Source organism: Artemia sp. Qi Xiang Cuo, chromosome 11 (genome assembly GCF_049724085.1).
Source record: "Artemia sp. Qi Xiang Cuo chromosome 11, ASM4972408v1, whole genome shotgun sequence".
Lineage (NCBI taxonomy): Eukaryota > Metazoa > Arthropoda > Branchiopoda > Anostraca > Artemiidae > Artemia > Artemia sp. Qi Xiang Cuo.
The window spans coordinates 48,268,897-48,284,491 of NC_142804.1; the positions used below are offsets into that span (position 1 = coordinate 48,268,897).

The 15,595-nt window shown below is 37.2% G+C and overlaps 1 protein-coding gene across 2 annotated transcripts in view; it reads left to right on the plus strand.

Annotated features, from left to right (window-relative positions):
- Positions 1-1,436: 1,436 nt before the first annotated feature.
- The window catches only part of rau (RA domain-containing protein rau), a 49,826-nt gene continuing 35,667 nt past the window's right edge, over positions 1,437-15,595 (plus strand). For both annotated transcript variants that reach the window (XM_089097248.1, XM_089097247.1), the window contains exons 1-2: positions 1,437-1,511; positions 4,721-4,932. In XM_089097248.1, the coding sequence (XP_088953374.1) occupies positions 4,723-4,932 (210 nt within the window). In that variant the 5' untranslated portion in view covers positions 1,437-1,511; positions 4,721-4,722. The remainder of the gene's footprint in view (positions 1,512-4,720; positions 4,933-15,595) is intronic.

Sequence of the window (15,595 nt, forward strand, 5' to 3'; positions counted from 1 at the left end):
GGTAATGAGGACGCCAGAAAAAATCTTGGTGGGGCCCCAGACCCACCCTGGATCCGCCAGTGGTGACCATTTAGATTTCAAAGTGCCTTTCACTTTAGCATTTGATTTCTAAAAGACGCCTTCTGTAATAATAACGGCATGAGCATTTGCAACCGTCCATCCCCGAACCCCTTAAAATTAGCTCTTTGCTGGATTGAATTCAGCCAAAAAAGATGAATAAGTCATATGATTTAGGACCATTCTTTGTAGTTTTGAAAATTTGAAACCCCTCCCGTCCCTCCAAATGAAACCCATGGATCTTCAGAATAAATTTCTAAGAACATTTTAGGATTGCACTGGTAGAGGAATTGCATCCGGAAAAGTTGAGCACCAAGTATCTATTTATTGCCTCACCTAATTCGAAACCAATTCAGGAGTGCACTAGACTCTATCTACGCGGGCCTCAAGCACGCAAAAGAATTTTTTTTGGTGCAGAGACTGGAACCGGAGTTTCCTCTACGTAAACCATTGCCATGTCCTAAGTATGCCTATTCCTGTTAAATCTCGATGCTTTCAATGATTCTCTATGTATTTTGATGTATTTTCACACAATTTCCAAGCCTTTCGTTTTCAATTTTGACCCCTTTAAATTGCACTTTCCCCAAGAATTTAATCCATTAATCTATTATTAAGTGTAGAAGTCCGTGTCTGAACTAAGTAAATTTCTGTTTCTTTTTTCAAATCAAAAAATATTCATCTTACTGAGTACAGTCTTCCGTGGCTAGAATCGAAATAGAATGATATGCTGTAAATTCAGTGCCGTAACTTTGTCAAATTCCTGGAGGGGGGGGGGGGCAAAGTTGGAGCCAACTTTCCGAAATCAAGTGAAAATGACAGTAAAAACTAAAAAATAAGCAATTTTGGTACATTAAAGGTACTATTTAGTACATTAAAAGTACTATAAAGGTACATTTCAATAAAATATAGGTAAATAAGTACTAAAAAACTGACTTGTTTCTGTTGGTGCTTGAATTATGCAGGCTTATCTTAATTTTGACAAGATTTTGGAAGAAACTAAATTTCAGCCAGGAAGGGGGAGGGGGCAAACTGAGGTCGGAGGGGGGGGCAAACCGAGTTCTGGGAGTTGTCCCCCTGCTCCCATAGTGAATTTCGCCCCTGTGTAAAATTCGGACAAAAGATATGACTATTTTTTAGGAAAATCTCTTTACAGAACTCTGCCCCCTTTAGAAAATATTAGTCGCCTTGTTCCCTCCAAATTTTGTATCTAAGAATCCTTTCTTTTGTTAATGAGATATTGGTATCCCTTTAAACAACATTACAGCAATTAAGGAGAGCGAGGAACTCCTTACGCACCCAGAGTAGTGATTAGCGAACTCTTTACGTTTCGTTTCATTTGTCGGTAAAATTTGTTTAGTTTATTTTAAGACATGGTTGAGTAAGGATGTCTGTTAAATTTGGATTTTGAATATCTTTGGATATTGTAGATATTTACTGAAATATTTAAACAAAAGGTGATTATGACATTTAGAAAGTAAACAGTGACGTCGATTCATGAAAATTTAAGAACGGGGGGGGGGCAAATTTGTTGGGTAAATTTTTCGTTATTCATATTATTGACTTACGAATAAAGTAAACATAACACTCGATGCCTTTTTTTTATCCTCTTTCCAAATATAATAATCGTTTTTGTCGGAAATGAATTTTACCCCCCTACCCTAGATATACCAATTCAGGGTATATATTTGCACATTAGGGGGATGGGGGTAAATTTTATTTCTGATGTAAATGAGAGGTAAGTTTAAACTTTCCCCCATCCCCCTAATGTGCAAATATATACCCAGAATCATGGGCGCCCATATGGGGGGGCTCTTGCCCCCCCCCCCCTGGCTGATTGATGCTGCCTTATTTTTATATTTTTGTTCTGAGATTTATTTTATATACCATTAAAAGTAGCAATTAGACGAAGTTTGCCCCCCCCCCCCTGGAATTCAGCTTATGGGCGCCCATGCCCTGAATTGGTATATAGGCCTATAGGGATGGGGGCTAAAATTCATGGTCAATATATACCAAATAATGTCATTGATTTATGACTTATTTGAATACAATATTTGATACCTTTTCTTATTCTGATTATAAATATAATAAGCATTTATTTCGGAAATGAGTTTAAGCCCCCCCCCCCCGATATTGGCTATAACTACCCTAACCCTGAATTGGCCTATATAGGGGGGGGCTGAAATTCATTTCCGATAGAAATGCTTATTATATTCGTAATCAGCATAAAAAAGGCATCGAATGGTGTATTCACTTTAGTCCTAACTCAATAATATGATTTGGTAGATATTGACCGAATTAATTTCCGACAAAAATGATTATTATATTCGGAAAGAGCATAAAAAAAGCATCGAGTAGTAGGCTATGTTTACTTTATTCATAAGGATATAATATGAACAACGAAAAATTTACCTCGACAGTTTCTGAATTCATTTCAAAAGTGGAAGCATTTAAAGCTTCGCTGTTGCTGACTTAGGCTAATTAATGCCCAGGCCTTGCATGAGAAAACAAAACTTGCTAATTACGAAATTTTAGTAGCCTAACATTCTTCGCTATCTTGCCTTTCCCCTCATTCCTAGAACGAAACACTCGAGTAACACTATTCTTAGGCCTACTACAATGCGGGAGAAAATTGCCATTAATTCGATTGTCAGAGTTGTTTCCAGTTTAACTGCTTCATCCCAGTCCCCCTATAATATCAAATATAGCCATAGGATATGTAGACTACTCCAGTTTCTTTGTTTTGTTGATTTACATTATTTTGTTTACTTATTTCTCATCACTGTTTTTTCTTCATAATGCTATTTTATAAAAAAAAAAGAAGAAAAAGAACGGTACTTCCGTATTATATGGTGCACACTCCAGAATTTGGATCGCGAAGATGAGACAATAACCGGTTTTCACGGTCTTTATACCAGACAATTATCTTCAGATCGGTAGAAAACTACATTGTAGCTAATATTTTAATTAGATATTTACTGGGTATTTTGGTTAGGTTAGGTATTTAATATAATGCGTTCTGTGCGGCTTCCCTACCATAATTCTTTGTTGTAGTTTTCATAATTTATTACTAAAGTATTGTATTTTCATCATGTTTGGTTTCATTTCATTAGCATTCACCAAACTTGAGTGTGTTGCATGGGCGCCCATAAGCTGAATTCCAGGGGGGGGGGCAAACCTCGTCTAATTGGCACTTTCAATGCTATATAATGGAAATCTCAGAACAAAAATATAAAATAAGGCACCATCATTCAGCCAGGGGGCGGTTGCCCCCCCCTTATGGGCGCCCATGGTGTGTTGTGTTCCATAGAATACTGAAGCACCAAAAGAACCAAAGTACCAAAAGAAAACCAGCAAACTTCTGTATATAGCCTTAGAGTCATATCCAGGGATTAGTGGGTGTGGGGCTGGGACCCAGTTAAATTGGAAGCAACTCTGATAGTCTAATAAACTGTACAGAAGTTTTCTCTCTGTAATGATACACTGTACAGTGATATTCTCTCTGCATTGAGGTGAACTAAGGAGGAAAAGTTCCGATCCAATTGCTTGGAACGAAAGAAAAAGATATCTTTCGGTGTCTTTATTAGAATATCCGTTGTTTTTGTATATTTTGGTCCTCCTGAGGAAGGTGGAGGCGGTGTTTCCCCTGATCATCTCCTATGGGACCGTCTAGGCTCTCTGTTATTTTGAAGAGCTTCGATAGTTCCCCCCCCCCAAAAAAAAAAATGTTTGAGAATTCAGTTCGTCAAGGAAGAGATGAAAAAAAATGCACGTTTAGTTCAAGTCTCGTGCCTCACAGGGAAGGGGCCATACCCATATACATCCTGAAATCGCATCTTACTCATGACTGGCACGTAAACATGGGGAGGTAGACTGTTGGCTTGGGCCTTCTCCCTGGAGTTCACAAATCGTGCATGTTGTTACGATGTTTATAATTTCTTATATCTTGCTTTTTTGACATTTTTTGAAGTTTTGCTCCCTGCCTGAATAGTTACACATATTTATCACAATAGACATTAACTCGGGGATTTTTTGTCAATAGTCGCAATTTGTCTTGTGAATTTTCTCATAAAATAATTATTTTCTAGTTTCTCATGATGATTGAAACTTAAAAAAAGACCGCAGATCTCTTTAGTTTCTTTACGTCTTTATTTGACCTTTTCTCGCAATTTACGAAGCTCTTTATAATTTTCATTGTTATTTACATTTTTTGTTTACCTGGGAAGTGGCCCTGATGGAAGTTCCTCAGTTAATGTGGGCACCTTCCGAAGAATCAACTAAGACTTGTGCTCAAACATTTTCTAAACTTTCGGGGGGGGGGGTGGTAGTGGTGAGGGAAATTGTCCTCCATGGAAAAGCTTCTAGATGTATTTTGAGTGTGTCTTAGGATATTCATGCTGTTTCTACCAGTCTTAGAGGGCATGGGCACCCATAAGCTGAATTCTAGGGGGGTGGCAAACCTCGTCTAATTGGAACTTTTAATCCTATATAATAGAAATCTCAGAACAAAAATATAAAAATAAGGCAGCATCAGTCAGCCAAGGGGGCGCCCCCCCCTTATGGGCACCCATGTTATAGGGGGTTCTCCCTATGCTCAGATATGAAGTAAGATACAAGTTCTGCTAGTTTCTTTTCTTTTCTTTCTATAACCACTTTTTTCGAATAGGGATGTTAAAACACGCTCATCTAAGCCCCTCTCAGCGGAACTCATTAAGCAGCGGAAGTTCTGTCGCAGGGAGTCTACGAAGCAAGTCCGGAGCGGGGTCAGACACCCTAAGTATCACATCTTTTAGTTCCATCTTGACACAAGATAGAATTTCTTCAAGAGCATCGAGCTTTGTCAGTCTTGACCAACCTCTCCAAACCTCTTCACCTCAGGTAAGTTTTCCTTTTTGAAAGACAAAGAGGCCTGTTTCGCATATATTGATTGGTAGGAAGGATAAGAGGTAGGATATTGATGTGCTAGCTATTGTCGATTATAAACAGAAATTGTAGATCTTTTGTCTTAACCTTAAAAAGAGAAAGGGCGAATAAAACGAGCATATAGTCAATAAATGGGTATAATACATGCGTTTCAGCATTAATTGGAAATTAGTTTGCTCATTTATCGCCAAGAAAATGAACCTAGAATTAAACAAAAAACAGGTTTTTTTCCCAAGCACCCACTTCCCTCAAAAATCTTAGAAAATCCATTTAGCTCATCTCTTATTGTGCAGGAAATAAAGATGCTTAGTCTTTATAAAACTTGTATCATTAGAATGTGTGAATTTCGTTTTTTCGATTCAACGGAGCAGAATTTTCATTTTAAAGCTCAGGAAAGAACAGTCCCTAAAAATATTCTAGCATACCTGCTTGGAAATCATTACAAATCAGCTCAAAAGAAGTATCATTCGAATAATTTGACAGCTTGGGGACTCCCCTGTTCAGCCAACCGCCTTGACTGAAAGCCTTGTCGAGACCAGTATGTATATTATTCATGCTGTATGTAGATTGAAGAGACAGCACCTTGCCTAACATTTGGTAAGATATTATACGTTTTCTTTATTTCAAACTAGTGTCTCGTTAAGTTTTCGAACTGTACACATTTAAGATCTCCTGTTAACTTTCATCGAAATTGCTTTGGGTGCTCCCTATGGTGCTTGGAAAATTGGCCAATGAGCCCTTTACCTTTGAGAAGGTCATCCGACGCTGAGACTCTGAAAATGATGTTTAAGGTATCGAATCCCCTTAAATAGAATCTTGATGAAATCTTCTGTCTGGAAAGACTGATTTAGTTTTTTCCTTATTACTCAGTTGTTTAAAAAGGTTGAGAGACCACCACTCGTATTACTTCCGTCCGTATGATTTTATTATAGAGGTTAAGAAAAAATATATTAAAATCTTATAAATCATCAAGAACTAAGCTTCTCCATAATAGGCTAGTTTGCCTGTTTTTTTTTTTTGGGGGGGGGCACGCATTTTCACTCAAAAATACGGACTTTCGTCTTAGTAAGAACCTTGATTTACTTTTACTCTAACAAGCAAAAGTCATAAATGTTGTTTGTAGTTTCTATTGTGGGATTGTTCTGAACCAGAATTTTACTCATCGAAGCTGCTTTTAAAATAAAAAAAAGTGTTGTTCCATCTTTTTTGACAAGAAGATAAAGACACGGTAATATGTTACGCGTTCTGCTGACAAACGTTAACCGTTATTCACGTACGGAGGGTAATTAATCAGATGTATCATCTTAAAAACGTTAATGTAAGCATCACGAAGTTGGTGGTATTCGAGTTTTTCTTGGAAGGACGATGATCTCTTGTGGTTTCATTTAAAACAGCTGGTATAATTTGAGTATGAGAATTTGTTATTTTGCTATAATAAGTATTGCATGTTTTAGAATTAATATCATATGGTGGTCCTTGCATTGATTGATGAAATGTATCGGATTTTTAACTATTCTCTCTTAATATAGTGAAGATCCTTTAAGCAGATAGGTGTATTTGAACCCATGTTTCGAGGAGGGGGGCTATCGGACAGGCGAAAACCCAGGAATCTTTCATCAATTGTGTGAAAAAAAATCATATAAATCGTCGTGAAATATAAGACGTACTCGTATGCCTTCCTAGTGTGTAGTGTTGGGAAACACGAATAAAGTACAGCTTTAGGTTCGATCTATCGTACATCCATCTTTATTAGGGATGGAACTCCCTCCCTCCCCCTATCGCCTATGTGTATAGGCATGCTTTTAAATAGAGCAAACAAATATTAATAGCATGACAACTTCATATCTGCGCACAAGGGCTAAAAAGAGTTTCCGAGACGTGGAAGTTATGAAGGAGACACGAGAAACGTTATAACGTTTCTCCTATAGGCCCATAGAATTTCGCATTGTATAAAAAGTATTGTGACATATTAACTCTTTTCTTTGACTTTCGTAAAATTCCGGCTATGTTCGACGGCGCGGGAGGCTTTTAAAATTTTTTTTATAGAAGATTACATTAAAATGTACAACAATTTGGGTACCTCGTTAATACATATTTGTCTGTGTAACTGGCCCTACAAGCTTATTTTTCTTATTTACAGTTCCATTAAAAAATGGGTACTTGGGCATTATATGGGCCTTTCTAAAAAGTCAAGTTTGGCTAATGCTAATGAAATAAAATAGGATGAATATATAATAGTTTATAAACAAATTTGGGCTATATATTTGCACATTAGGGGGGGGGGGGTAAGGCATAGCATATATTAAATGCGTAACCTAACCTAGGTACCTTCCCCTCCCCCCCCCCCTAACCCCAAAAACAACAGTTTATATATCGTATATGCAATGAAAACCACGCTATCATTTATTACTCTATAGCGGTCAACCCGTCAAAAACGGGTTTTTCGTGACTGGTTTCCTTGTAAAGGTCCATATAGTGCCTAAGTACCAAAAAATGTATGCCCTCCTTGCCCAAAAAGATTCGAATACATTGACGTTAGTTTTTTGTTGGTGGGGGGGTGAGTGATTTAAGAAAACTGTCGTATATTTGACCTATTTCAAAAATAGTAAAAATGTTTGTGTTTGTTTATATTTTTGGAAGGGGGGGGGCTTCGCGTGTATTTGTTCGTGGTGTAGGGGAGGAAAAGCATGTCTTTGTGTGTGCAATATCGGTTGCTGTTTTTATAAAATTGCAAAATAACTTACATCACGATTCTCTGCGTGACAATGGACAATCGATTTGAATATAAATGTTGCAACTAATTCCAGCTATTTGTTTGATAATCGATGTAATAAATCGTAAATGTTGCTTCGAAGATTTAAACTTCTAGGCTATGACTTTTACATCTTTTGATAGGTCTTTGTAGTATGTATTTGCATATTTAAAATTATTCAAGACCCCCTACGCCCGGAAAGGAGTACCATCAATCTTTGAAATGTTTGAATCCGAGCCGATTTTTTTTTCAATTTGTGTAGGAATAGCAATGAGCATTTCTAGGGTTCAAATAATATTTCGGTTAACCTAGGGTTTTATTTTATGATTTAGGAGTTACAATATAACGCGACATTAAAATTGTATCTTAAAGACTCACAGAAAGTGTTTTAGGTCTTATCACAGTAAGATGCTGTTCACTGTCACATCATCTATACTTTTGGCAGATCAAGATAATTCAGTTGTTAAGGGGATTTGATACATTAAAGGATAACCCTATCTCGTCCATTATAAGCTTTTTTTGTTTGTGTGGTAAACTATCTAGGATTGATTGGGCGGCCTTGCCATAACTTGTAGACTTTGGATGAGACGTGCGAAAAAACGACAGAAAATTACAAAGGCGGATCCAGGAATTTTTCCGGGGGGGTACTAATTTTTGACTCAGTTTTCGACTAATTTTACTGATTTTTACCTAGGTTTTACTAATTTTCGACTTATTTTCGACTCGGTCAAAGATTTCGGGGGGGGGGGGGTCAAACCGGGTAACCCTCCCTGGATACGGCCTTGGAAAATTAAAAGCTTACACCCACTTTCCTAGAAATCTTAGAAAACCATTTAGCTTCCACCGTTTTGTGCCGGAGATAGAAGTACCCAGTTTTAATGAAACTTACATCATCAGAAATTATTAATTTATTTTTCGATTGAACAGAGCAGAATTTTCTTTTTAAGGTTCAGGAAGGGGCAGTCTCTAAACATATTCTAGCATACATGCCTGGAAAATATTAAAAATTCGATCAAATAAAGTATAAATTGAGTAATCTTACACTTTTGAGAGTTCCCTGTTGTGCTACCCGCCTTGATTGAAAACCTTGCCGTCACAGAATGTATATTATTTGTGCTGTATGTACATTAAGTAGACAGCGCTTTGCTCAAAAATTACTAAGAGATTATTCGTTTTATATATTTTAAACTAGCCTTTCGTTTAATTTTTGAACTGTTTACAAATTTAAAATCTCCTATAAACTTTTACCAAAATTGCTTTAAGAGTTTCCTGTGGTGCTGGAAATATTTTCTAATGGGCCTTTGTCTTTGAAACAGTCAGCTGACGGTGAGACCCGCAAGATGATTTTCAAAATATCGGATTCTTTAAGCTTTTGGACAGACATATTTTCTCATTCGGTAGTGCCAAATTGAAAACCATATTCATCATTATAGCATGTTAACTTCGAAACAGCAAAAATAGTATTTTAAACTGTTAGCAGTTTCAATGAAAAAGCCAAACAATTTTATGTCTTTCTATATGTATTCGACCTACACTGGTTTTTTTAAAAGCAAAGTAAAAAAATATATAGCATAGTTAACTAGAACGAGATAGCGTGCTTCCTTGCCATTAAAGGACTAGTAGAAAAAAGCATCTATTTGAAACTCAATATTTTTTTCAATTTTCATGTTTGTTGTGTTTTATTTTGATTTTCCCTCCTTTCAAATCACAGTAGACAGAATATAATATATGAACAGAATAATTTACCTTTTTTGGGACTTTTAACAAAGTTGAAGCCCCCTCCCATATCCTGAAATAGCGCAAAGAGCCTAGTCGTTGATGCAAGTACAGAATCTTCTGCGTTTTATTTATTCTTATGCAAATATTTACTTAGCAAAAAAGTTTTTTTTTCACATTCACGATTACAAATTCAAATAAGCGAGTATTTTAAAAGCAGAAATCTGTTGTGTCTTTCTTATAAATTTGAGAAGTATACTGAAATGTCTGAGAACCACATAACGAATATTTTTAGTAATATGTCAAAGTATATCAATTAGGCTGTTTGGTAACAAATATATTTTGGTACCATACTATCCCGGGAAATTTACCCGTTCCCCGTGGGTTTGCAATGTGTGCAATTAGGACCTTGTAATTTGATAAACTTTTTTTAGTGTTCTGGGGAACGAAAAAATATGAAGGTAAGGTTGATTGGTTTTGCACTGAGTTCACCGATTTGTAACAAAATGCAGGATGTTGAAATTAAGTTGACGATAGAACAGAGAAATGCTTATGACAAGGCCATCATGATAGAGTAGATGGAGCAGAAATCCTGATTCCACCCTCTAAAGGAAATGATGATGAAAATGAAATTTTTTCTATAAAACATCCTCAGTTCGTATCGTCGTATTTCATAGCAATTAGTGTGATCATGGCTGACTCTCAGAAAAACTGTTTGGAAGTAGAAAATGTAAGTTATTTATGTTTGGCACAATCCAATGTAAATTTTCATGCGAATAAAGCAATATCTCTGCTTTCAGCTTTTGGTTTCAGTGTGAGATGCTTTTCAAAGAACAAATTATTCTGTATTCTGCAGACAAACTGTGATGAAAGTGAAATTCGGCTTTGATCGCGTGCGAATTCAGAGAGGGCTTGATAATAGCCCTGTTTTTGAAAAGGCTGTTTGGTGTTTAACGAATTGCATTTTTAGGTCCAGCTAGCCAAATTCATGTCGTTTTTACCATTTTTTTTCGGGCAGCTTCCCATGCCCCTGTAAACCTCTATTTAGTTCTTTATTTGTATGCCTTTTATATTGGCAGATGTAACGGTTTACGTAAATTCCAAAGATAGACGATAAACGTTGGTACATGGTCTTTATTAAATAACGTGAGAATACACAGAGAAAATAAGGTAGCACAAGAACAACTAGCTACGACGAAGGCGAAAGATGGACTGCCTTTAGAAATGAGCCAAGAATATAACTTTCCTGGAACGGAAGTTCCAGCTATTGGTTGTTCAACCATGCCTGGGAACGGACCCTTTCCCACGACTAGCTTTAGTCCCAAGAGCCCCCCCTGGACTGTTCTCGTTGACATATATATGGCCAAATCTCTAAGAAACGAGACACCAGAAAAAGCCTTCTCGAATTTATGTTCCAAATACTTTACAGATTCTCCCCCCTGTTTTAAGTTAAATTTCCCAAATTTGGCTTATCCCCTTCTCATTAAACCCTCAAACTTTAATTGAATTCAAAACATTCAATACCCTTCCCAAATTATTCACTTCTCACCTACTAACATTCTTCAGCATAAACTAGTAAAGAATTACATAATATAAACACTACACAATACTTGCATAAGTAAAAATTTATATAGTATAAACGAACCACACCAATAACAGTAGTCGGAAACTGGATATTTTAACACTTCATTTTTCTTTGTATGCTTTAAAATAGACTTGTTCCCCATACCCCTGAATTTGATGAGGACAAGGAAAGTTGGGATTATGTATAAACTTTGAATTAGGGCAAAAGGAATGACCGGGAAAGGCTAATTAATCCTGAAAATACCAGCGACAGATAAATGAAATTGCAGAAACTCTAAAAATCATACCATGCAGCAATGACGTTAAGATATTATTCCCAATAAAATCCTCGGGGTTTTATTGCTGCGGAAAGCCTTGGTTTAGACCTATTTGGTTTTTCTCTACTGACTTGTGGTTCGACAAATGGCAGTACTACTGTTGATATCTCTACATAACTATTAGCGCTACGCATTAAAACCATTCCGTGAGGCATCAACCTCATCCCACTGGACCTCAAAACCAGCCCCCTTTTCCTGGGTATCCAAGCCGCCCTGCGAGGCATCAGTACCATCTCGCAGTGCAACAACAAAAATCATCCCGTGAGGCATCAGTACCATCCCACGGGACCTCAAACCCCGCTCCCTTTCCCTGGGTAGCCAACCCGCCCAGCGAGGAATCAGTACCATCTCACAGTGCAACAAAAAAAAACCATCCCGTGAGGCATCAGTACCATCCCACGGGACGTCAAAACCAGCTCTCTTTTCTTGGGTAGCCAAACCACCCGGCGAGGAATCAGTACCATCTCGCAGTGCAACAAAAAAAAACCCATCCCGTGAGGCATCAGTACCATCTCGCGGGACCTCAAAACCAGCTCCCTTTCCATGGGAAGCCAAACCGCCCTGCGAGGAATCAGTACCATCTCGCAGTGCCTTCTCATTATCATTGAGTCCAAATTTCACCCTCGTCAGCGCAGAAAGAAATCCATCGGAAAAAGAAGACGTGTCTTCTTTCCCCACTATCTGTTCTATCTGTTCATATTGTATTGCAACCTTATACGCATCACCTAAACAAAAAAAGAAATTCTGCTCTATTCTCTAACAAATACCGTTTGTAGGACGGTCTGATCCACTCCTTGAATAAATTTAGAGCAAATCTTCCAAGAACTACACCATCATCCCTGGCTTCTAAAGACACCCTAAATGACCTTCCTAATTTTTGCATCCTTCTATAGAAGAGATATACCCTTCCATCCTTAAATTGAGCCACGCCTACAAACTCTGCAACCATTTTGCCTACTATTTTGCCTGGGGTATATACTACAAGTAATCCACCTTTTAAACTTGACAAATTTATAATCGTGGGATCCAGATTCCCAAAAAAGGAACGAAACAAACCATGGGCCAAAAATGACGCAAAGCTTTTGAATCAGACCAATTTAACAACAACTGAAATTTTTTTAACTTTGCAACAAACTCAATTTTTGTAACTTTGTAACAAATTTTGTAACAAACTTAATTATTTTTCCACTTTCTGACTTTGTGAGTGGCGTTATTACTAAAAAAAAGGTCAATTAGCGATCCTATTACTTGGAACTGTTGAGGCTGTTCTATTGAAGGATTAATTGGGGTGGTGCTCAGGGGAGTTGGAGGGTTTGTTGGGACCCATGTCTTGATCTTTTGAAGGTAATCATAAAGTTCATCTTAATCGAAATCAGGATCATTTGAGTCAAATAAAAGAGGTGGAACTATGCCATTTATCCTTCACTGTCTTACAAAATCAAAAGCAACCTTTTTCCTATATCCAATTTCCACAGTATCAAGTATAGGAATAAAAACTGACATTTTGAGATCAAAATTTGAAAAAGCAATTACTCTAAAAAATTTAAATGTTGGTTTTAAACACAATTCTTTAATTACGGACGCTAGATTTTGGGCAATTAACTTCACTTCTAACAACAAGGGTCTAATAAATTTTACTGGGTTGGCTAACCGCGTTAAATCACTTACGAAAGGTCGTCTGTCTTACATCCAATTTCAGTTGGTCTCAATTAAATCACTAGCGTCAAATGGAGTCACAATTGAGAATTAATTTTCGATTATCGAATTCACAATGTTAAATTTTGTTTGGAAACTGTCAAATGTAGATCACACGTCGACTGTATAAAATCAGGTAAAAAAAAACACCAAACGTAAAATGGCTAAGTGAAAGTAGAAATCAACCGGAGACTTTCAGTTGTAGAAATTTGAATTAGTATGTAGAAGCTATCGCGAGGAAATCCATATTGGGCATTGTGTAACAGCCTATTTCAAAATGTTCATTTAAAAGAAAATGTTTCTCAAGAAGGCGCTTTGAATAGAAAAAAGTTCAATACCTCGTAACATTTCGATGCCTTTTTATCAGTCTTTTGTAGTATTTGCCGTTCAATATCACAAGCAATTTTGGTAGCGGGCGAAATAGCTCTTCAATATGTTGCCAGTATGTAGCGTAAGATGTCGTAAGTACTTATAACGGTCACTCAAATGTCACTTGGAGGTTTTCCCCTAGTGATATATGCTCCACTAGTTTTAACCGCTTGCCACCACTCTGTAAACCTCTATCTAGTTCTTTCTTTGTATGCCTTTTATATTGGCAGATGTAATGGTTTACGTAAATTCCAAAGATAGACGATAAACGTTGGTACATGGTCTTTATTAAATAACGTGAGAATACATAGAGAAAATAAGGTAGCACAAGAACAACTAGCTACGACGAAGGCGAACGATGGACTGCCTTTAGGAATGAGCCAAGAATATAACTTTCCTGGAACGGAAGTTCCAGCTATTGGTTGTTCAACCATGCCTGGGACCGGACTCTTTCCCACGACTAGCCTTAGTCCCAAAAGCCCCCCTGGACTGTTCTCGTTGACATATATATGGCCAAATCTCTAAGAAACGAGACACCAGAAAAAGCCTTCTCGAATTTATGTTCCAAATACTTTACACCCCTATTTTTTGGAACAAGTATTAGGGGGACATTCCTGTCCTCCATTGTTTTTTGGTATGGTAAGAAATGTTTATTATTAGCTATAGGTGTAGATAGGAGAACGATCCGGGGATTGACGTTGGAACGATCCATTACGTAGACGGAGCGTTTGGGTCGGACTTCCTCTCCTGGAATCACACCTTCTTTTGAGATTTTTCCAATAATTCCGTATTTTAAATAGTTCACCTGATTTTTTTATCCATTTGATTTTTTATCCCCCTCCCTGGCTTACAAAAAGGTCTAATTTGTGGTTGGAAGTATAAAAGTAAACCGTGAAATCCTGATTTTACAGCTCATGACATCTAGGCATGGTGCCACCCAAATTAGAGACGTTTAATTCATCGTGTCTCCTGAATAATAACAATTGTTAACAAAAAGGTTAAAAAAGAAGGCAAGAGCGCGAAATTTCAAATAACGAGAAAGTTGTAGTTTATTCCATAATGTTCAAATAGACAGACTAGAAGAGAGCATTGGACAGGAAAATGCAATTTTAGTCCGTCAAGTTTCTTAATTTTGGTTTAACAATCAGCATCCTGTAGAAGAAATAAGGAATGAGACAGTTAGCTCAGACGAAGGCGACAATTACAGAATCAATTTTAAGCGTTCGCATGTCTTTAAGGCATGATTTACTGAACTTTGATCCTAGCTTTGTCTATAAAAATTTTAATCTTTATATTTGCCAAAGGGTAGGTTATACACAACCGCGTGCTTTCGAATACAAATTCAAAATTGCTATTACACGAGAAACAAAAATTGTATCAAATTGTATCCAAGGTTTGTCGTTCGAAGAAAAATGGTTATAGTAGGCATTAGTAAAGCCCATTCAAATAGAAGTGAGATGTCTTGCGCCTTGCATCGCTTGTCCCCTCAACGCCTCCAACCCTACATTCTGTTTCTCTTTTTTCCATCTATCGTACACCCAGTAACCTTGTGTTCAACAACCGTGGTGAATGTCGTATCCAGGGGGTGATGGGTTACCAGTTTTGAACCCCTGGAATCTTTTTTCATTACGTAAAACAAATTTTTGCGCTTTTTTTTTGTGTGTAAAAAACCCCCCGAATTCTGCTGTATTATCCTGCGGCTATGATAACATTTTTTTCATCTGGATAGTCCTGTACCTAAATAAAATAGTGTATTTTCAGGTTCAAATAGGTGCGACCAAACTATGTACGGTTGGGAAAGCCTTTCTTAAAGTTTTTGAAGAGATCTGGGATTTGTAAGATAAAAACAGTCTAATTTTAGCTATTTAAGCAATGCTTAACAAGTTACGCAAGCCTATGCATACAATTGTTATTCTTATTTTTAGTTTTAACTCGCTAAAACTGACAAGCAGTAACTTTAAATCTCAGAAAAAATCTGGTAGACCCGTGGTTGAAGTCATGGCTGAACACACCCAAAGTTTTAGAAAGGGTACTGCAGTATTTTTTAGAGGGGAAAATTGCTAATAACTCTGTTGTTACACCTACTTCTCTTATTGGTCTTCTGGAGAACACATCTTTCAGATCGATCGTAGGGTCTAGATCGTAGATCTATCTTTGTCATGGCTGAACACACCCAAAGTTTTAG